Genomic DNA, 23,058 nt, shown 5'->3' on the forward strand with positions numbered 1-23,058 from the left:
TACACTTTCCAATCAGACGGGGTTCTGTTTAGGTTGAAGGCTTCCCGGCTTCCCGAAGCAGACATCTCTCGGTGTGGAAAATACACACAGGAGGGAACGGAGCCGGGACGAAGCTCAGACAACATAAAAACTTGTGTAAACACGTTGTCATTTACGGACTTCGGAAGAGAAAGAGAATGGGGTGGGGGCACAGAAAAGGGAGGGGCTGGAGAAACACATCCATGTTTAATTCTCTCAGAATCCTCTGGTCTCGGCCTGGAGGGAGGACACGGAAAATTTAATATTCTTTTTCCGTAAGCTTGATTTATGCTACTCATTAGAAAAAGGCAGGGGTGGTGGGTTTACCTTAAATAGATTTTGAATTTTTTTGAGGTTGTTAAAAAATGTAAGAATGGATAAGGTTTACACAACCTCTCTCTCTCTCTCTCTCTCTCTCTCTCTCTCTCTCTCTCTCTCTCTCTCTCTCTCTCTCTCTCTCTCTCCCCCTCCTCTCTGATTTTCATTATGGAACAGTATGGCCAAGGTAAACCAGGATGGATTACACACACACACACACACGCACACGCACACACACACAGCCCTAAAGGATCTATGTGTGGTTGCGTCCTTCAACAGGACTTTCCCTTACTCTGGGTCTCAGTTGCCACCTGTCAAACAAGGAGTGAATCAAAGACTCAAAAGTCACGGAGCACACAAAAATATTCTCACAAAATTATGAATCTAACATTAGATAAAAGTCACTTCTGAACCAGCCACAGGCGCACGCCTTTAATCCCAGCACTCAGGAGGTAGAGGCAGGCAGATCTCTGTGAGTTCGAGGCTAGCCTGGTCTACAGAGTGAGTTCCAGGACAGCCAAAGGTACACAGAAACATCCTGTCTCTGGGGAGAAAAACAAGTCACTTCTGGGTTAGACTCTTTCTTACCAGACCACACTCCTCATCCCAAGAAAGGGGGTCCCAAAAAGGGTGATACCCACTCCAGGCTCACAAAGTCTCCCTACCAGTCTGTGTACCCTTAGGGAAATTCCTTTCCCTCTCTGGTCTCATTTTCCTTGTAAATGTCGAAGTGGGTCCTTATAGTATCTCTGCAAGTCCCCCACACCAAAGCGACAAGGCTTCACTTTGTAACAGCTTCCTGGAGACATCAGCCCCCTGCCCATCTCTCTCTGCTCAGAGAAGCAAGCCAGGCCAGATTGGAAAACCCTAGACCCTCTTTAGATGCGACCGAGAAATGTTTAAGGGATTTGCGCGCTCAGGCTGCCGCAGCAAATGGCCCGGGGGCTGATTTATGGCGCGTTCCTGCGCGACGCGATTCCCCAAGACAGCGAGAATATTTTACACCGCGCTAATATAAACAGGCGGCCGGCCGGGTCCTTTTTATGGAGTTCCTGTAATTACCCGGGCCCTGACAGGTCCTTGATTTACTGCCCTATTTAGATAAGGGGTCCGGTGCGGGGATTGCCCGTGGCGTCAAGGTCACTGGATGCGGCAGATCGTGGCGTTGCGCGGGGGTTTGCTGTGGACAGCGGGGTGCGCGCTCTCAGGAGCTTACAGGCCGCTGTCGGGTGAGCAGAGAGGGGTACGATCTCTCTCCAAAGCATCACAGTACCATCAGGGAAGCTAAGTCCCCGGAGGTGGCTGTTAGGACACCCCCCCCACACACACACACACACGCAAAAAGGGAGGTGGAGGTATAGGGATGGGGATTCGTGTCCTCCAGGACTCAGTCCTTATCCTGGGGGGGCGGGGGGGGGGAGAGCTGAGAGGGACAGCTGTTGGGTTCAGCGGACAAGAAGACTGAACTCCACCAGCAGAGCCTAGTGTCAGCAGAATCCAGTGGCCTGGCCTGCTGCACTGCGCGCAAGATTTTGCATCTAGTCAAGGTTACCGATTTTCCTCAGACGCATAGCATCAGACCAAAACCCAGGGTTGTTGCCAGTTGAGTTTATTCTTATTTTACGTGGTGCCACGGTACACCAACCACTGCCCCAGTCCTAACCAAACCTCACCCAACTTTCCACTGGTCCTCCGTGGCAGGTCGAGGGATCTGCCAGTGGCCCAGATTCACAGAGAAGGAGCAGAAAGTGACAGTTTCTACCCAGGTGGGCTCAGTTCTGCTATTGCCGGCTTCCCCTGACATCGTTTATTTAACCTCGGAGGAGTATGCTCTCTTTTCTGTGAACTGGGAAAGACTGTCTGCCCACTGTCACCAGTATGGTTGGGGACAGGCCCCTGGAGGAACTGGGGTGGCGGGATGGGGGGGAGTGGGATGAGGGTGGGGGATGGGAGGTAGGGATTGGGGTGTGAATGGTGTGGGGGCGCGATGGGGGGAGCTGACAGGAGAACTCAGGAGTGCTTGGCTCCCCAGGGTTTGACCTGCAGAGGTAGGCTTAGGGAGAGCGGAGTCCTGCCCTTGGGGGGCCCTGCTGACCCTGGTGGAACCAAGCAACAGATAGAAGGCAGAAATTACAAACTCAATTGACCAGTCCTCTCTCTCTCTCTCTCTCTCTCTCTCTCTCTCTCTCTCTCTCTCTCTCTCTCTTTCCGGGAAAACTGAGGCTTGGAGCTGGAAAGAAACAGTATGTTCCTAGCAGATGCCAGAATTTGAGGGGGCTGGGCGAGGTGGTGACCACTTACAGACGTAGGCAGCAGGATAAAGAGAGCCAGAGCTACACACTGAGCTGGGGAGCAGCCTGATCGCCTGAGAATCAAAAACCAAACAACTCCACAAATAAACAACAGAATTAAACTGGAAGCCTCACTTTTGCTCAAATTCCTGCATCCCTACCCCCCCACCCCCAACACTTAGCCTGAGGTAGGAAAGGGAACACCCACAGCAGGACCCTAGCCCTTCCCCACCCTGTTTCGGGTTCTATTGTCTTCCTCACTCACCTGAGCCCCAGGTGTCGTTCAAAGCACTTTGGAAGGCTGGGCCTGGAGTCTAGGAATCTTGTCCTCTCTTTGGTGTTTGGAATTGTGAGTGAGTGGTGAGGAGTGTTTCACTCCGAGCCCCAGCAGATTTCACATCAGGCCCCCTTGAATCAAACCCTGAGGCAGGCAATGGCACGGTCTAGGGGCATCCTGCTTAACAGGCATGCACTGGGGAGCAGGTGATGTGGGAGCTTTCAAGGGGCCTCTGGAATTGTGGGGTGTGGGGAGGATGACTCTCACCTTACAATGTACTGTAATCCATTCTCTACCGGAATATCTAGCCCAGATATGCAGCCCTAAGTGATCTGTGTAGTGTCAGGAAAGTGGGCCTCACATTGCCGGGTGGAAAGCTGTGTCTTTTTATATAGATGTTAGTGTGACCCTATGTGAGTGTCCATTGTCCTTGTGGGTGACCTGATAATACGAGCACTGCTGTACAACTTCATTTTGTCAATGTGACTGTTTTCTAAGGCTGTGAAAAACATGCAAAACCCTGAATACATGCGGTGTTGGGAAACCGTGCAGCACAGAGCAAATTGAATGTGTAGACTTTGGATGCTGCTGTGGAGCTTGCCAATGGCTGAGAATGTCTATTTGTGAATATTAGTACATCTATGTGCATGTTGTCTGGTGGATTTTTTTTTGTCAAGTGGGAGGTTGGGGGAAGGTGCGTATATGTGGTTGGGGGGAAGGCTAATGTCATTGTTGGTTTTGAGACTGGCATTCAGTGCTGCCAATCTGACCTATAAATTTCTCTAAATAAACTTTGCTATTTAAAAACTTGCCAATAAGCTGGGTAAATAATCCCAACATTCAGGAGGCAGAGGCAGATATCCTGCAGATCTCTGTGAGTTCGAGACCAGCCTGGTTTACAGAGTGTGTGCCGGGACAGACTCCAAAGCTACACAGAGAAACCTTGTCTCGAAAAGCAAAAAAACCCAAAACCTACCAAACAAACAAACAAACAAACAAAAAACAACTTACAAATAAAGAAAAACATCACACACAAAAATAACCAGACCCAACATCTGTACAACTCAATGAACTTCTATAGAGTCAGAACAAGCATTTGGAATGGAAAACCGGGACACTTCACATTAAATTTTACACTTTCAGCATCAAATTTATTTTATGCCCTTATCCACCACCAAATTCAAAATAAGCCACGGCAGAATTAGAACTAGAAAAGCAACCAGCTTTCTATCATGCCTCCTAACTGGTGCCCATAACCAGACATTTCAGGGAACTCCTTGGCCAACCCCACTCTTCTGCTTCAGCCTCCTAAGTTAGCTCAGAGGGTTTGCACCACTGCCCAACTGGTAAGATGGGGTTTTTGAGAGCTTATGTTGTGAATATAAATAACCCCGAGGAACTTGTAAAAAGACACAAAGTGCAACAGGGTGTGGTGGTGACTCCTGCCTGAAATCGCAGAACTTGGTGAGGCAGGAGACCAGGCTAGCTACACCCGACTATGTTTAATTAATTAATTAAAATAAAAGAAGTGCTTACGGTCTGGTAAGATGGTTCAGTGGGCAAAGGTGCTTGTCACCAAAGCCGAGTTTAATCCCAGGGATCTACTTACTGGAAAGGAGAGAACGGACTCCCAAAAGCTGTGCTCTGACCTCCCCACGTGTACACTTTGACCTCCCCCTCCCCATGTGTACACTGTAGCACCCGTGTGCTCTCCACAAATAGATGTAATTGAAGATTTCTTGGAACTGAAAACGTGTGCACTGCTGCATCCAGTGTTTAGAGGTATGTTCCTCAGATAAAACTATGGCCTTTTTTGTACCCCTAGTAGCCAAACTGGAAGCCCCTATGTTTAACCTACTCAGAGGGTGACAGACGTCGTGTTAAAAAAATTCCAAGGAACACGTGAATCTTGTAATACTGTACACATATCATGTCACATATCATGCATTACTAAGGGGAATGCGACCTGTAAGTACACGCGGAGGTTGGTGTGTGCCAGCGAAGGAGCAAACCTGTATGTATAGACCTATAATAGAGCCCAGGGTGAAGACCGCGGGGGTCAGGACTATGCTGAGTTGAGTATCCAGGCCGTTCTCATGGAGTTATTCCTCCCACCCAAATTCCCTCATTCAGGGAGTGCCTCCCTGGTCTGCAAGGCATGAGACCCCGAGGAACAGCTTCGGAACCGGCGCCCTCCTGGCGAGCCTCCTCCGGCTCCCGGCTCAGCCCAATCCTAGCGCTTGCTGGCGCCAGGCGCCGGTCAGCGCGGCGGGTTTCCAGCTCGCCTGGGGCAGAAAAGAGGGGACCCAGGACCTCCTCCACCGCTGCCCACACCTCCTGCACAGTCAGAGCCCACAGTCCCGCCAGCTCCCACAGGTGGAACCTTGGCGCTCAGACCCCAGCGACTGTCTCAGCTACCATCCATGCCCTGAAGCAAACGAATTCTCACAGAAGTCCACGTTTACACAGACACGCAGAATCTCAATACGCACGCGCTCCTAGGATTTTAGACATGGGTTGTCATCCGCTGGGTCCACGGCCTGCTCCACATTCGTTTTCATTTACCCGCTTGCTACTGGGCCTCACATTCCCCGTCTGCGCACTGGAGCCTTTCTCCCTCAGTCCCTGACTGGTAACTCACAGGATGGGCCTCAATTAGCAACTTTTGCGTGGCTGGATTAAAAGCGAATTAAAAAGAAATTGACATAATCTCATTTCCGCCTTAACTCACACTTGAAAGAGGGGCACATTTTCCGCAACCCACCTAGAAAGCAAGACCAGGAAGGGTCCTAAGGATGGGACCTTAATGGAAAGAAGATCCAGAGTCCCAGACTTGAAGCCTGGTCTCCCAGGTTATTATTAACTCTTGGAAAGCCATCTCTTTGTAGAATCCCAACTTGGAGACGTGCCCTAGGCCGGAGGGGAGCCGCACAAGGCTATACAGCTAGACCATGCCTCAGCCGGGTGGGTGTGAAGTGGCCGTGGCCAAGGCTGGTTTCTCCGTGGATATCAGGGGTGGGGGCTGTTTTCCAACAGTGTCAGCTTCAGTGAAGGTATCTTTATAGGATCAAATATTCTCATGCGGGTGGCGAGCCGGATGGAGTAAGTAGCCTAGCAGTTACAGGCTCCCAGCAATACGTGCGAAACTTCCGAAGATACAGGGGAGTCCTGCCACAGAGATGCCTCAGGGCCAAGGCGCCGCCAGGCTGCCTGGCCACCAGCTCAGCTCGGCCTGCGGGCGTTTACACCGAATCAGGCGCCTGAGAGGCGAGAGGAGCCGAGATCAGCCAATGCCTCCACCCCCAACCCCTAAGCCCGGAACAAACCGGTCAGTGCCCAAGTACTGGAAGCCCTCTCCCTTTCCCGCCCACTTCCACCTCGGCCTCTGGAAGACTTCCCTGGGAGTCAGCAGCTGGGCGAGAACTGGACCACTGAGAACCACCCTGGGCGGCAGTAGCTCCAGGTTCAGCCTGAAGCAGGAACCTAAGGGTAGGGCTGGAGGTGTTAGGACCTAGCCTACTTCCCTGCTGCGCCCGGTGGCCTCCAGGCTCCCACGATGAGCAGCGTCCTTAGAGTTCGGGTTCGGGAAGGCTGGACATCCTATTCTGAATTTTAGGCCTAAAACCAAGAGTCAGTTTTGCTCTGGTCCTCAGTCCCTATCTGTGAAATCAAATGTGTTTGTGTGTGTGTGTGTGTGTGTGTGAGTGAGTGTGAGTGGGTGGGTGCCTGGGTGGGTAGTGTGGTGTGTGTGTACGTGCGTGTGTGAGTGTGTTGTTGAGGCTCTCTTTTCAAGGGAAGATTCTAGAATCCTTTCCTTGGATCCATGAGGAAAGGGTGGTAGCTTCAGTACCGGGCGTGAGCAGGCCTGGCCTCAAGTTCGTAGCCCCCGCCCTCCCAGGAGGGGAACTAAGAGAGGGGAGGGTCATAGGCGGGGCCGGTTCTCGGTCCCTGTGGTCAGCCTAGAATCGAGTGGCGCTTGCTGAGCATAAAACTTGGGACCGCCACCCCCTTTCCTCCTCCTTCCATTGGCTCCAGCTAGAGGTTGACATCAAAGCCGAGACCTTAAATAAGCAGGATCCTGATGGCAAGTCCGCAGAAGGGTTAAACGGGTCTTTGGAAATCCGTACCCACTCCCTCTCTGCCTACAGAAACCCTGAAGAAGCCAGCAGGTCCCGCGTGTCATCCCCAGCTTTGCTCAGGACTCCTCCAAAGCCCAGTCAGTTCGCGGCCCGGGAGCCCACGGGTGGCCCAGTTCTGTGGGGCGCATGGGGCGGCGCTAATTGGGCTGGCGGCGCAGGCCAGGAGCCTCTCCAACATGAACCTCGTGGGTAGCTACGCACACCATCACCACCATCACCACCCACACCCGGCGCACCCCATGCTCCACGAACCCTTCCTCTTTGGTCCGGCCTCCCGCTGCCACCAGGAGCGGCCTTACTTCCAGAGCTGGCTGCTGAGCCCGGCTGATGCTGCCCCAGATTTCTCTGCCGGCGGGCCACCACCTACCACCGCAGTAGCGGCCGCTGCCTATGGTCCCGACGCCAGACCGGGCCAGAGCCCAGGTCGGCTGGAGGCGCTTGGAGGCCGCCTGCCCAGGCGAAAAGGCTCAGGACCCAAGAAGGAGCGGAGGCGCACAGAGAGCATTAACAGCGCATTCGCGGAGCTGCGTGAGTGCATCCCCAATGTGCCCGCAGACACCAAGCTCTCCAAGATCAAGACTCTGCGCCTGGCCACCAGCTACATCGCCTACTTGATGGATGTGCTGGCCAAGGATGCACAAGCGGGTGACCCCGAGGCCTTCAAGGCTGAACTCAAAAAGGCGGATGGCGGCCGGGAGAGCAAGCGGAAAAGGGAGTTGGTGAGTCCCGGGGCTTGTAAACTCCAGCTAAAGGTGCGGGCTGGGGTTAAGAGCAGGCCTGCAAACAGCCAGCGGAAAAGCTGTGTTCTGGGTGCGGTTTTGAAAGGCTAGGGAGAGTTCTGAGACCTTCACAGTCTGTCATTATGTGCATGGAGGGGAGGTAGACTCATGATTAAATTCAGTCATAACTGAATGAACACGGAATCTTGGTTTTTAAATGTGATCCTAGGGTCTTCTTTGAGGATGAATGAAAAAAACCTTAGGCCTCCCAAAAGGTGAGCATGTAATAGATTTTGTTTTAAATTTGAAGTTCTGAGGCTTTCTTCCATTGGCTCTCCTGGAAGCCAGGTTAAGAATGAAAGTAGGAAATGACGTAAATGCTGCACTCACGTATGAAATTCTCCAAAATATGCCGGGCGGTGGTGGCGCACGCCTTTAATCCCAGCACTCGGGAGGCAGAGGCAGGCGGATCTCTGAGTTCGAGGCCAGCCTGGTCTACAAGAGCTAGTTCCAGGACAGGCTCTAGAAACTACAGGGAAACCCTGTCTCGAAAAACCAAAAAAAAAAAAAAAAAAAAAAAAAAAAAGAAATTCTCCAAAATAATTTTTTAAGTTAAAAACATGCAAGTAGGGATTCCTTACTTTAATTTGCTTGAGAATGAGTATCTGAGCGTGGAATCACTTACCGTTTTCCACGGGGTTTGCTGGAGAGGCTAATCTTTCATTGTACTAATTGGAGAAACAGGCTCGCTGGAGGAATTAGAAGGAGAATCAGGACAAAAACCACCAGTTTTTCAACGCTGGGTCAAGTCTGCTCCACCGGCTGCCTGAGTGGTGGGTTAGGCGACCTCATGCAAGAAGCAGGAGGGGCTTTGGCCTTTGAGCGACCAAACCAGCCTGTCTTGGTCTTCACCAGTTTGGGTGATCTTCCTCCTCAGGGCGGTGGGACTTCTGGCCACCCGAGTTCCTTCAGTTTGGTAGACTCAGGCCCAAGCTTATCTGAGTGGACTGGGGAGCTCTGAAGGCTTTTATCTGACCCCCAGGGCCTGTGGCAAAGTAGGGATAGCTTACCTGGAACCACCGGAAAGAGACTCTCAGCCCCAGCTGCTTGGGGCCTGGGCTGCTTGGAGATGCGGGCGGGCTGGCGGGAAGAGCACCTTGTTGGAAGCAATAGCACCACCCTAGGTTCCTGCAAGGAGAGATGGGCAGGACTGCGAAGGTCAGGCCAATTTTCCTCCCTGCATAGTGAGGGAGGCACCCAGAACTGGTACTAGCACCCAACTGTGCATTCCAATCGAGATACTGAAAACCTGGAAGAGTTACACACCAAGCAGATTACCATTCTCACCCTTCCGCACCAGTCCCCTGAGATGTTTGCTCGCTCTGACCCCAAGACACCTTAAAGCCAAAACGTGAGAGTCAGTTTCCCCAGATTTGGCGAATTCTCGGTAGCAAACCTCTCAAAGTTGTTCAGACCATCCCGGATCCCAGGAATTTAGAGCATAAAGGCAGATTTATGATCCTGGTTGTCTGCTTCACAAACAGACATCTGTCACTTATTTAAAGATGCCCACTTGTTGCTCCCGACTTATTTCCCCTCCAAGCTGGGGAGATCAAACTAAGTAACTTAAACCTGACTTTCTTGCTTTTTTGTTTGTTTGTTTGTTCGTGTCCCTTGGCAGCCCCAGCACGAAGGCTTTCCTCCTGCCCTGGGGCCAGGCGAGAAGAGGATTAAAGGGCGCACCGGCTGGCCTCAGCAAGTCTGGGCGCTGGAGCTAAATCAGTGAGACCAGGCCGGCGCCGAGGACCCGGCTGCGGCTGGCCCACCTGGCCACCGGGAGAGAAGGACGCAGCGGCCAAGGCCGGCCTCCGGGATCCCGCAGTTTGCACGCGCGCCTCGCCCAGTCTCTGCGGAGCTCCGGTGGGTCGGCGGCTGCAACTACCCACTAGGATCGCACGTGCAATGTCATTTGAATTTGTTGATACAGTAAGAGAAAGAGAAATTTATATATATGCTCACTTCCCGCCAAGGGCGGCTCTTGGAGGCTCGACACAAGAAAGGAGGGACTGCAGAAACCTAAGAGCCCAAAGAGACGCACCCTTCCAACCCGTCTGGGTGGAACTCAACCCCAAAGGCCGTGCTCGCGCCTCTCTCTGGCTCGCTCTCTGGCTCCTTCTGGGCTCTGCGTCAGTAACCCGGACGCCTTCTTCTCGAGTTAAAATGCAATAAGAGTAATCGGTAGTTTCCTGCCAGGAAGAGGGACGCTGCCTGGGTCATTCTCTTCGGAACAGTGTTTTTCCTTTTTTGTCGCTGCACTTCCTATCTAGAGGGAAGGCACTGCTTCCCTCCGTAGCACCTCTGCTTTCCAAGGGAAATGTTTTTCTTCCTTTTCCTTCCCTCCCTTTCCTTTTCTTTCCCCTTCCTTTCTCCATCCTCGTCCCCTACCCCTTCTTTCCTTTCCTTCTTTCTCCTTCCTTCCTTTCCTTTCTAAGTTAAAGCTTTCCCTTCGTTACCGAATTTTTGATATATTTAAACTACCTACCGTACCTGTAGCTCTCAGGTATATATCTCCCTAACCCCACCCTCTTTCTACCTCAAATCCGTGTGACCACTCGCAACCCCACCCTTCGCCAAAGCAATATCTATGCTCTTGACTTAATAAAAAGTTTTCGGAGAACCTCGTAGGCCTGTGTGGTATCGTTGCCAGCATCCTTCTCTGGTCACACGTCCCCGGGGTCTCTGGTGCCAACGCTCGCCCTTTCCCCCTCTTAGATAAATACCAAACCAAACTGCAGATCAAACTCAGAAAGAGGCAGGCAAAGAATGGAAGGAAGAGTGAAGCTAGAGTCTAGAGCAAGCTAGAAAGGGGAGGAAGACAGAGAAATAAATCAGATAAAGGGACTTACTTGGTTGAGAAGCCCCAGTCCAGCTTGCACACGGGTGTGTGGATTGAACTTTTGGGAAGGTACAAAGGGTGCTGCCATACAAAGGAGCCCCTTCTCTGTGCTGGGGAGTGTTGAGCTCATAGGTGTCTAGCTCCTATGAGAACCACTCTTGTAGAGCCCTGGACCATACTGGTCCTCTTAGCCCAACTCCCAGCACTTCAGGCAGTAAGGACTCTCTCCTATGTAACTGCTGTTTTATTCATAAATAACCTCGTGCTAATGGTTAAATTGAGGTTTCTCTCTTACAACAGAACACTTAACAAATCTTTTTGAGAGCATGTGTGCTGTATGATTCCTGTGCGCGTGTGGCCGCAGCCGGGCTCTGCGTCCCCACATCTGCATCCACAGCTGGTGCATTTGCTTGGTGGCACGGGTGAGTATGCAGCTAAACTGGGGTGCGCTAAGGCAGGCATCTCCGCGTGCAAGCAATCGGTTTCCTGCGTGTGAATGCTGCTGAGGACTTGCTGTCTGGGAACAGCCCCCAGGCCCACCGGCACGAATGCAGCTCTGTGCGTGCTCAGGCCTTGTCTCGCTCCTGCTGCGGACCAGGCGGGAAGAGCGCTCCCAGCCTTTGGCTGTAGTTGGGACCGAAGACGGAGACCCTGGGCCGACGCCTCCTCCGGCCATCGGGGTGAATATGGGACCCCATTAGTTTCGGCTGTAAACACCGTGACAGGGGCTGCGAGGCCACGCGGGCCGTTCCGGACGCGAAGGAGTTAATAAAAGGTGTTTTATGGGCGCTAGGAAACGGCGGGGGAGGTGTGAGCTTCTCTCTGCCCGCGCCCCCATCCTTTCTTCTTCTTTCCCTCTGCCACACGCCGCCAGATCAAACAGGCCCGCGCTTTAACTAGACCAACACCTCAGCGTAATGAGCCGGCTGGCGCGCCCCTCCCCCGGCCTCCGAGGCCCCTCGGGGACACGCAGAAAGGAAACCCGAGGCTGGTTATGGTTTTCTTTCCCTTTTGGAAATGCTGGCATGCATGAAGAAATGGAGCAAGGTAGTAAACCATCCTTAGTCTCGAACCCAGGACTCCAGTTCTTCAACTCTGACTATCCTTAGGGGTCCGGTTCCCATTTCTATTTTTAACAGGGTAAAGCATCCTAAGCTCGGGAAGAATGTGCACCCGTGTCCTCTTTCCTTACAGCCCTGGGATGGAGAGGATACCTCGCCTGGGTACCTTCTGAGCGCCGCCGGCACAGCCAGGCCTCTTTCATCTGGCTTCTACTGCCCCAGCCTCTTTTGGGGCTGAGAGAGGTAGCTCCCTAAATGTAGCCTCAGTTGCCGGTGATCCCATTTCCACACTCTGCAAGTGGGGGTCAGTGCTCATCAACGACACAATCTTGAGACTGACTGGGGGTTCTGCTAGTCTTAAACATAAACCTCCCCTGGCCGTGGGAGGGTCCAGAGAGAGTGAGAAAGGAGTTGCCTCAGAGTCCAGCTCTGTCCAGGGCGACTGCAGGCTCTCCCCGTTTCAGACCCTTTCCGGCCTCCCACCTTGGTAACTATCTTCAGAGCCTGAACCTCCCCATCCATTGTCAGCTCACCTCAAACCGGTGATGGCAGAAGCCGTGCTGTTATCATTATTTTTATTAAAATATATTATCTCTCAAAAATACATATTTAAACAACTCAAAAATAAGCACCAGGCATATATCATTAAGAAATAGGGACTTCAGGCTTTAACTACAGAACCAGTGGACTGGAGAATACAAAACAGCAAAAGATCCCAGGCAGGCTAATTAGAGACCTACCTAATGAAGCCCATCATGGTAGTGGTTATGTAGCCCTTAGAACAAAAATTTTGGCTATATTAAGAAATGCCTCTCCAGACAACTAAATATTGCCCAAATGACCCTTTCTTGTAAAAAAAAAAAAAGTCATTCATGGAAAAAAAATATATACCAGGCGCCAAGACATTTATATCTCTACTTTTGTTGTTTTGTTTTTTGAGACCAGGCTGGCCTCAAACTCATAGCAATCCTCCTGCTTCAACCTCCCAAATACTGGGATTATAGACAGAGTCAACAGACCCCGACCCTGCTTTTGTACACTTTTACCTCTTATGGAAACAAAGGCAAGTTTTTAAAAACTCCTCTTACTTTGCTGTATTTTTAAAAACTTTTTTTACCATGAATAAATACTACTTTTTATATAAAACTGCAACCTCTACTCCCTTCGGCTGCCAGCACACGCTCACTATTGTGTCTGCTAGACCTAACATACACTTTGAGTGCCTCCCATGCACAGAGCACGGTACTTATAAACTTAATGAATAGGAGACGATCCAAATAAAGATCAGAAATCAACACCAACATAGCCCAGCAAATATGAGACTTGAAAGAGTTACGGCTCCCACAATGAATACAGATTTTCCTCCATTTATAAAGGACAGCTAAAATTCACAGGGAAGGCCTCTTCAAAGCCTTGGTGCTCACTTTCTCACAGAAGCCTGGCTCGCACCACGGGAGAGCTCACTCTAAGGCAGTCCTGGGCTCCGAGGGGTAAGGATTTCGTTCAAGGTCACACAGACAATAAAAGGCCTTTGGGCTGGAACCAGAGCGAACAGAGATCCAGCTTCCCCTTAGACCTGTAACGCCTCACCTTCCCCGTGTGTGCCTGTGCCTACACACTTGTGTGTTTACATATCCAGCCAAATTCAGTTTATTTCATCTGACTTCCCCTGAAATAAGGTAGAGAAGAGAAGAAGGAAGGGGTTATGCCTGCGAAGGGGGCTGGAATTCCAACCTCCTCCCAGAACCCTCTCTGCTGGAGGAAGAGGGCGGCTCACAGTTCTAGGATCTATCCTCTTGGAGGTAGCCTTCTGATTCTAGGAACCTCCTTTCCAGCCTTCTGTGGAGCAGCCACTCTGTTCATTGCATGGAATCCTCATTTTCCTCTCCTGAGTTCTCCCACTTCTTTAAAAAAAACAAAACAAAAACAAAAACAAAACCAGAACTCATTATTAGTGCCTGTGTCTCTATGGGTGTATGCAGGCACATGCCATGACTTGAGTGTGGCAGTCAGAGGACATCCAGGTGGCATCTCTTCCTGGGAACACACCTAGGTGGCAAACGGGGGTCTGCAGTGCCATCTCACTAACCCTCTGATTCCCCCTCTTTGACCACAGTGTTCCCCCCCCCCCCAAAGCCTAGAAGGGAGCCAGGCAAGAACGAGGTCCTGTGGGGACAGAAGCTGTGAGCGTGAAGGTCACAGGGCCCAGGGGAAAGAGCGGGGCAGCTGTGCCTGCTTGGGGCGCAGGGTTCTTTTGGAAAAGCCAAGAACACCTTCCTTCCACAAAAACCACAGTGAAGCCATGACCTAACTAAATCCTCATAAAAGAAATAAAACTTAAAAAAAAAATCAGCTAGCCTCATTTTTAAATGAAAAGCGGCTAGGGAGAAAAAAATATGCATGCTCTAAAGTGTCTGAAGCCAACTCTTGATTTCAACCCAATTTGTTTGGGTGAAAAAAAAAACCTTTTTTTTTTCAGCTGAGAGGTTTTACAGCTGAGCTCTCCCAACCCCATAAAAAACACAGTTTATGTGGGAAATTGTGAAAGACTCTTAACTCTAATACACATCGTCTAATGTAAGCAGACACAGGCACTATATAAAGCGCCTGCAGATGTTATTAAAACCAACAGAAATGCACATTTATCCCCACAGAATGGACAGGGTGAGGCATCGGACCTCAGCCCAGAAGCCCACATCCACTGTGCAGCTCGGGCTCCAGGCTTCGCCACCGCTGAGTCCCTGAGCCCGCACTCACTCCACAGAGCTTCTTCATTTCACAGGAGGGGATACCACAGACAGAGAGGAGCTTCTCAAGTTCACCTGCAGAGTCTCCTCTGTTTACTATGGACTTCAGTTCCTAATATAGGGTCATGTCAACCCCTCCCATGTGGCGTGTGTGTGTGTGTGTGTGTGTGTGTGTGTGTGTGTGTGTGTGTGTGTGTGGTGTGGTGTGGGGGCACCACTCTGGGCAGAACCCAGAATCTCCCACGTGCCAGGAAAGTGCTCTACCGCGGGACCAGCTCCCAGCAGCCCAGCTGAACCTCATTTTTCTTATCTCCGAAGGAGAAGAGTCACCGAAAGCTTTGGGCTGGTGGGGTCCTGTTAGCGTGGACTAGATAAGGAGAGCGGAGCATTAGCGGCTCTCTGCACTGACTGAGCTGTTTTCATTATTTGATTGAACCTGCCCGCAGCCTGGTTAATTGGGTTTGTTCCCTTACTTTGGAAAAACACAGACTTATTTCTAGCAGGCTCCTGTTTCATCAACTTGCCCAAGGGCACATGGTCAGAGAGCGAGTGCCAGGGTTGAAGATGATATACTCCATACAATGAAGGCAAATTGAGGTTCATAGAGGGTAAACGGAGTCTACTTAAGGTTATAGCATTTGAGCAGAGGAAATTGTCTAAGACAGCACTGTTTAATAGAAACTCTATGCAAACCACATAGGTGTTCCACATAGTAATTAAAAATTGTAGTTATGGGGGCTGGTTGGAGAGATGGCTCAGGGGTTAAGAGCATTGATGGTTCTTCCGAAGGACCTAGGTTCAATTCCCAGCTCTCACAACTGTCTATAACTTCAGTTCCAAGGGATTCGACACCCTCACACAGACATACGTGGAGGCAAAACACCAATGCACATTACAGAGATGTAGCTACATTGAAAATACAAAGAGACAGGTTGGCCGGAAGGCCCAGTGTGCAAAGGTGCCTGCCCATGCCTGAGGACCTGAGTTCTGGGGACTGGAAATTGTCCTGTCCTTTACACATGTGCTCTGACATGTGTGTACTCCCAACACATGTGTACACAGTACACACAATAAATAAATACATGTAATTAAAATTTATTTTAAAATTTCAAAACAAAGATGCTAAGTATATGGATGTTTTGCCTGCATGTATGTCTATGAACCACAGGCATGTCTGGTGCCTGAGGAAGCCAGAAATGGTGTTGGATCCTATGGAACTAGAATGACAGATGGTTGTGAGCAACCATGTGTGGCTGGGAAGTAAACACAGGTCCCCTGGAAGCAACCAGTGCTCTTAACCAATGGACTGTCTCTCCAGTCCCTAAAAATTTATTTTAAGGGCTGGAGAGATGGTTCAGAGGGAAAGACCACTGGTTGCTCTTCCAGAGGTCCTATGTTCAATTCCCAGTAACCACAAGATGGCTCACAACCATCTATAATGAGATCTGGTGCCCTCTTCTGGCCCACAAGCATACATGCAGGCAGAAGACTATACTTAATAAACAAACAAAACTAAAAATTATTTGAAAAAATAATTTGGATGTAGCGGTGCATGCCTTTAATCCCGAAATCTTGAAAGAGAGTGACTTGTGCCAGGAGATGGCTCAGTGATTAAGAGCGCTGGCTGCTATTGCAGAGGACCTGTGTACAGGGCCCAGAACTACGTGGTGGCTCACGACTGTGCGGAATTCCAGTTCCAGGAATCTGGCACCCTCTTCTGACCTTCAACCGTACCAGGCACACACGTAGTGCATATGCAAACATGCAGCCCAAACACTCATACACATAAAAATAAAAATAGAGTTAATTAGCAACAAAGATCTTCAGGGATCATGTCACTAAACCACCATTTTTTAATTTTATTTCTTTTTACTGAATATTTACTGAAATTGATAGACTGATTGTGATTGAATCTCGAGTAGTCCAGGCTAGTCTTGAACTCTCTGTGTATGGGAGGGTGACTTCAACTTCTGACCTTCTTATATCTGCTCCTTAGGTACTGGAATTACAGGTGTGTATATACTCCGTTTATGAAGTGCTGGGAATTGAACCCAGGGTATCACATATGCTAGGTGAGCACACTACCAACCAAGCTAAGTCTTCAGCTCTTTGCTGTGTTTCAGATGGTGTTTAACCTATCTGGATTTGCCTGCTTCTTTAGACTCAGGAGTTCAAGGTTTTTTTTTTTTTTCTTGGTATTTATTTATTGAGACAGGATTTCGCTGTATAACCTTGGATGATCTGAAACTCACTTTGTAGACTAGGCTGGCCCTGCCACAAAGATCCACCTGCCTCTGCCTCCTGAGTGAGTGCTGGGATTAAAGGCATGTGTGCCACCGTCTTAGGCCAAGAGTCTGATCGTTTACTCAGTGAGTAACTATGAAGCTGCCTAGCTAAGGTTCAGAGAGCCTGGCTCACCAGCCTGCAGTGTGGGCACCAAGTCCCAGGGTGTAGAGAGACGCGGGGAGGCAAGAGCTGGTTGTATAGTGTGCCGTGTCCTGGGAGACAGGGTTTCTCTGTGGCTTTGGAGCCTGTCCTGGAACTAGCTCTTGTAGACCAGGCTGGTCTCGAACTCACAGAGATCCGCCTGCCTCTGCCTCCCGAGTGCTGGGATTAAAGGCGTGCGCCACCATCGCCCGGCTGGGAGAGTCTTCTTGGCTCCAGATCGATCCTGCCAATCATCCTTTAGCAGCTCATCCTCTAACATCTAGGATCAGCTAGCCATGTCTGTCCTCTCCTCAGGCTAAAATGATACAAGTCTGTTTTGAAGCGGAATGTCGCATGCTGAGGCTGAGGGAGAGAGGTCCGCTCAGACCCCAGTGTATAAACTCGCAGCCACTTTGAGCTGGTTGGATGAACTGTGTGCGGTGGAGCAGTTTTCTTAGCCGTTCGGAGTCAAGAGCTGTCTTTTCACGAAAGAGACGTGAGACCAGCTCCTGGAGATGGGGCAACGATCCAGGAAGCGTGAGTCAACGCTTGGAAAACCGCCTGACACAGAGGAGGTGGGTGGTGGGCACCAGCCATTAATATAGCGGCTGTGGTGGCAGGGATGGGCAGTTTGGCCTGCTCAGAATCCCCAGGGCATGGCAAAGCTGGGGGAAAGGGGAGGCCTTTCACAGGCCTGAGATGGTGGTGATGGTGGCGGTGGTGGTAATGGTGGTGTGGGAGAGTGTGTAGCTAGTAGAACACTAGGCTGTGTGGCCTTGAGCACTGGCCAGCTGCAAATCATGGGCGCGAGGCCAGAACTCTAACTCCCTTTCTGCTTGCTTGTCTAGTAACACTCAAAGTCTTGTGGGAGGGGACTGAAAAATGTGTTTGTGACCAGGGCTCCTACCGACCAAGGAGAGGGCGCCCCCTCGTGGCCAGACTGCCTCCCCTGCTCCATGAGTGCAGAAAAATCAGCAATGACTGGGAAGCCTCCCTCGGTAAGGTAGCACAGACCTGGAATCCTTGTGCCAAGAACCTAGAAGATTGGGTGCAGGGAGAGGCGACCCATCAGGCTCAAGAAACCACAAGTTCTTAGCCTGATGCAAAATTGCCAAGGCAACACAGGGTCTGCAGTCTAAGATCACCTAGGCTTTCTTCCCGGAAGGCAACAAAGCTTATCTGGGCCTTCTTGCTGTGCAAAGTCCAAAATGCAGGGCGTATTTTCTTTGAGCAGAGGTTTCCGAAAGCTTGGCATTCCCCCTGCAATCAGCCTGCTTCCTGCCTCCTGCTACCATTATGTTGTATTGCTCTAATGGAAGGCGAGGTGGGCTTTTCTACAAGACTAACTACCCCGCACTTCTTCCATCTCTCTAACACTATCAACCTTCCTGTGCCCTCTGTACTGAGGAGTGCAGGCAAGAGGCTCACCACAAGGTCTTAGTAAGCCACTTGACAGCTTGTGGTGGGTCTGTGTGACTGTCAGCATACACAGCAACGTTCCAGAGTTCTCTCTATGTCCTGGAAGGTGTCTAACAAGCACCACCCGGCTGTCCTCATTATCAATTCATGTTCAGCTTTGGAAATATCCCTAGACAGAAATATGGATATGACATCAGCGATTGGAGGGAAAACCCCCTCAGATGGAGATGGTGGAACTGTTCAGGTGGAGTCAACCACGTTCAAGCTCGTTTCGAAATGCCTGTAGGGCTGGGGTCCTGCCAGTCATGACCTCCCTCAGTACTCATTCTGGGCTGTATTGGGCTTCACCTCTGGCAATTGCCCACTGATGTGGTCAGGAACCCCTTGCTGAGTGGACAGGAGCCGGGTCCCCTCCTGTGCTGTGGGATGTTCATTTGTCTGAAAGTTTGCCTGTAACAAAGGTATCCTCCCAACTGTTTGCTTAGCTCAGTCTGGATTTTTTGCTGTGGTTGTTTTCGGATAGGGTCTTACTGTAGCCTGGTCTCAAACTCATGATATAGGCAACTTGAACTTCCAGGAGATCCTCTGTTCTCGACTTCCGAGTGCTAGGATTACAGACATGTGCCACCACACACCCAGCTTTAATACAGTTCAGTTTTACTGGTGGCTGTCAACCCTTGGTTAGCTTTCCTTGGCTGTCTTGGTACAAGCCTTTGGCAGTGGCTCAGGCTACTTCATGGCTTCAGGGCCCACAGCACAGCTCTGTCCTCGAAGGCAGTGCCAGGGAACCCTGGGACCTTGGCTTTGGTCTCATTACAGCACTTTCCTGTGATTTGGGACAAATCATTGGTTTTGTGATAGTTTGAATATGAACTATGCCCCCAAAGGCTCATTTGGCAAAGACCTGGTTAAAGTGTTTGGGAAGAGATTATTTCTTGGGCGCTGCCTCATGGCTACAATCTTAAGAGACTCACAACGCAATGAATGGCATTGCTGGGAGGTGGGGCCTGGTTGGAGGAAGCAGGTAAGAGGGTGTGTCTCCTAAAGGCTAAACAAGCACCTTTCCCGGCTGACAGCCCTCTTTATTTTTATTTAAATGTTTTCATTACCTTAGGTGGTGAGTTAGGAGGAGATACAGGCAAAAGGTCACCTGAGTCATGAAAGAGGATCGAAGCTTTTTTTTTCTTCTAGTTTCAGGTGTAGTTTTTGTTTGTTTCATTATGGTGGATAAGTGAATTCAACCTTCTGGGTATCGATGGAGTAAAAACCATTTTCAAATTGCAGAAGGACCCAACATATGTCTTTCCTTTGACTCAGTGTCCTAGTTACTTGACACCGTGACCAAGGCAACTTATAGAAGAAAGAATTTACTAGGGCGTCCAGCTTCAGAGGACTAGAGCCCATGACCATCATCGTGGGCAGGCCTGGCACTGGAGCAGAAGCGGAGGGCTCACACTTCTTTTGTCATTGCTGTTTCTGTTTTTTGAGACAGGGTTTCTCTGTGTAGCCCTTGCTATCCTGGAACTCCATCTCTACACCAGGCTGGCCTCGAACTCAGAGATCCACCTGCCTCTGCCTGCTAAGTGATGGGATTAAAGGTGTGCGCCACCACTGCCCGGCTAACTGGAATGGCATAGGCTTTTGGAATACCCAAGTTCACCCCCAGTGACACACCTTTTCCAACAAGGCCACACCTCTTAATTTTTCCCAAATAGTTCCACCAACTGTGAGCCACGCATTCCAACATGAGCCCTTGGGGACCATTCTCAAACCACCACATGAGTGACTTGGAAAGTTCGACTTTTCTTGCTTGTTTTTGAGACAGTACCTCACCGTGTATCTTTGCCTGGCAGAGACTGTAACTCACTCTGTAGACCAGGCTGGCCTCTGTTTCCTGAGTGCTGGGATTAAAGGTGTATTTCACTCTATCCGGTGATTTCCTTTTCCTTTAACATCTGAACAAAACTCCATTGTATATCTGTGCTACATACTCATCTGTTGACGGACATAAACATTTCCTACCTATTGTGAATGGATCAGCAAATGTGGGGGTGCAAGTGTCTCTGTGGTAGAAGATGGGGTCCTTTGAGTACTTTCCTAGCAGTGGTACAGCTGGGGCCAATGGAAGCTCTCTTTAAATCTTTGAGAGGCCTCCACACAGATTTCCATCATGACTGTGTTGGTTTGTACGCTCACCAGCAGTGAATACGGTTCTTCTCTTCCACCCCCTTGACAGCACATGTAATTGTTTCTTTTGGGGGCACACATCACCTTCCTAGATCCACTTCTTCATCTACAAATAGGGGTAACCATATTACCTATTGCATGAGTCTTTGTTGCAGGAATTTCTCCCCACAGAGAAGGAAGCAGTTGTCTGCCCCTCCTCCTAAGGTCCCAAAGATAAACCGAAGTATAATCTCACCAATTCGCCGTGGGGAAGCCAAGCATTGCTGTGCTTCCTAAACACATCACGGTTGAGAGGCTGCCCACAGGAGCGTGGGTGACCCCAAAACAGCTGCATTGGGAAGTCTTTACCCAATATAGATGATGGCTTCCCCACAGCCACAATTGATGGAGACCTTCTTTAGTTAAGTTTCTCCAGTTTATAAACCATAGCTTTTCTCCAGTCTCCTTAGGCCGCGTAGGGTAGAACTGCATGCAAATGGCTGGGTGGAGCAGCTGGAACCCCAGGGAAGTGTCTGATGACCCTGCCCACACCCTTCTTCTCTGAAGGAGTATCAACAGTTGCCAGGTTCTGTTGACCCATCTTCTTCATCAGATGCGCGCAGGCACAGCTGGTCTGCTGAAGATGGCAGCAGTTTTGCTAAGGTGCTGGCTGGTTTATAACGGCTGCCCAGGCATGTGGGTGCTTAGCATCTAGCCTGGCACACAGTGAGTTCTGAATTCTGAGTGACAGAGTCACTATTTAACGAGTTCTGCTTTCTTCTTCCCCACTTCCACTGTTCCACAGCACACCATGGAAACCTATAGCAAGAGCTAGAGAGGATCCCTTATGAAACACAAAAGTCGCCCAGGTTTAAGACTGCACTGTTGTGTCTGTTGTTTGTGGGGCTGTGGCTGGCACCCAGGGCCTTGACCATGGGAGGGAAGCACTGTCAACCTGGAATTCCTGATTATGCTTTTCTGCACACGTGAGGGACAGAGCTCACGGTAAGCAAACAAAGCATAAAGACCCTTTGAAAAGTCACTTCTGTGAGCTGGAGAGACAACTTAGCACTTAAGAGTCACTGGTGCTCTTCTAGAGGGTCACACTTTGGTTCCTAGCACCCATGTTGGGTGGCTCAGAGGCACCTGGGCATCTGGCACCCTCTCTGGCTTCCATGGACGTGCACAAAGGTGGCATACATTTACACACAATGTACATACACATGTTCCTAAAAGTAGCTTTGGAGGTTGGGAATGTGGTCTAGTTGGTAAAATGCTTGCCTGGCAGGCATGAGGCTATGGGTTTGATTCCTGCACCCCATCAGACTGGAGTGGTGGTGGATATCTGTAATCCTAGCGCTCAGAAGGAGAGGCAGAGCGATCAGAACTCCCAGGTCACCCTCAGCCACATAGCTAGTTAGACGACATGTGACTGTCTAAATGTTAGTTAGGGTACTCATAACTGGTGACCACGATACAGTTTAGATAACACCCAGAAAGCACCAAGAAGCAGCCCGCTCCCAAGTCTACCAACAAGGACTCTCATAGTTGGCATGGTGCGGGTGGCCTTTCCTGGCTGGCTGTCTACATGGTGCCCAGGGAAAGAGGCGGGCTGCCGCTGTTTAAGAAACACCTACTGACTTCTAGTAGACAGGCTAACAGAAGTCTGCTCCTGCACTGTACCTCCTGCCACCCTCTGATGGTTTCATTAACCCCATTACATCCTGCAGGTGTCTGTGTTCCTTTGTACGTTAATGCTCTTGGGCTCTGGTGAGCTGAAACCTGGCTGGAAGGTTCAGTGTACCTTGTTAACCTCCATTAAACCCTATTAAATTCCCTAACTACAGTGGTAGTGACTTCTCGGAATCCCTCATTAAAACTGATGGGGACCACGGCGACCTACAGCGGTGCTGCTTCAAAGTGCAGCCAGCGCTCTGACGTCCTTGCTCTGGGGTTGACAAGTGTTCCTGGAGGCAGATGAACCGTGGGTCCATGCCCAGAGTAGTTCTAGTACCTCAGGGTCCTTTATTTTTGGGGGGAGGGGAGGGAGGAGTTCTATAATCTCTGAGTGTATTTACATCCCTATAAATGGGTGTTAGCAACAGGGCCTACTTAATGGACTGTAGTGAGATCAGCTGGATTAATGCCCAGGAAGTTCTGTGTGCTGGGCAGTGCACTTGACAGCGCACAGGAAGAGCCCGGTAAACTACAGAAGATCCACTCCCCTGCATGCAGTGTCCTCTCACACGCCAGATAGCCCTCTGGGAAGGGCAGGTAAGTTCCTTTGACTCTGTTTTTCTAGATTGCTGCCATACATGGAGTTCTCATTGTCATCCTCTTCCCTCTCCTGTCATTCTCGTCCCCTTCATCTTCTTCACTGGTATACTGTGTAGCCCAGGCCGCCCTCAACTCACGGTGTAGCTGAGGATGACCTTGAACTTCTGATCCTCCTGCCTCTGCCTCCCTGGTGCTGTGACAGCAGGCAGGTCATTACATCCAGTCTATGTAGTGCTTGGGCTCAACTCCGAGGCCTCTTACAGTCAGGCAAGCACTCCATGGTCTGAGCCACATCTCCAGGGT

At 50.4% G+C, this 23,058-nt stretch overlaps 1 protein-coding gene across 1 annotated transcript; it reads left to right on the plus strand.

The window, feature by feature from the left end:
* The first annotated feature begins 7,216 nt into the window (after positions 1–7,216).
* Positions 7,217–9,567, plus strand: Hand1 (heart and neural crest derivatives expressed 1). Its single transcript, XM_038328893.1, has 2 exons — positions 7,217–7,762; positions 9,444–9,567. The coding sequence occupies exons 1-2, from the start codon at positions 7,220–7,222 to the stop codon at positions 9,546–9,548; spliced, it is 648 nt and encodes a 215-aa protein (XP_038184821.1). The 5' UTR covers positions 7,217–7,219; the 3' UTR covers positions 9,549–9,567.
* The last annotated feature ends 13,491 nt before the right edge of the window (positions 9,568–23,058 follow it).

This window comes from Arvicola amphibius, chromosome 4 (assembly GCF_903992535.2).
Source record: "Arvicola amphibius chromosome 4, mArvAmp1.2, whole genome shotgun sequence".
Taxonomy (NCBI): domain Eukaryota; kingdom Metazoa; phylum Chordata; class Mammalia; order Rodentia; family Cricetidae; genus Arvicola; species Arvicola amphibius.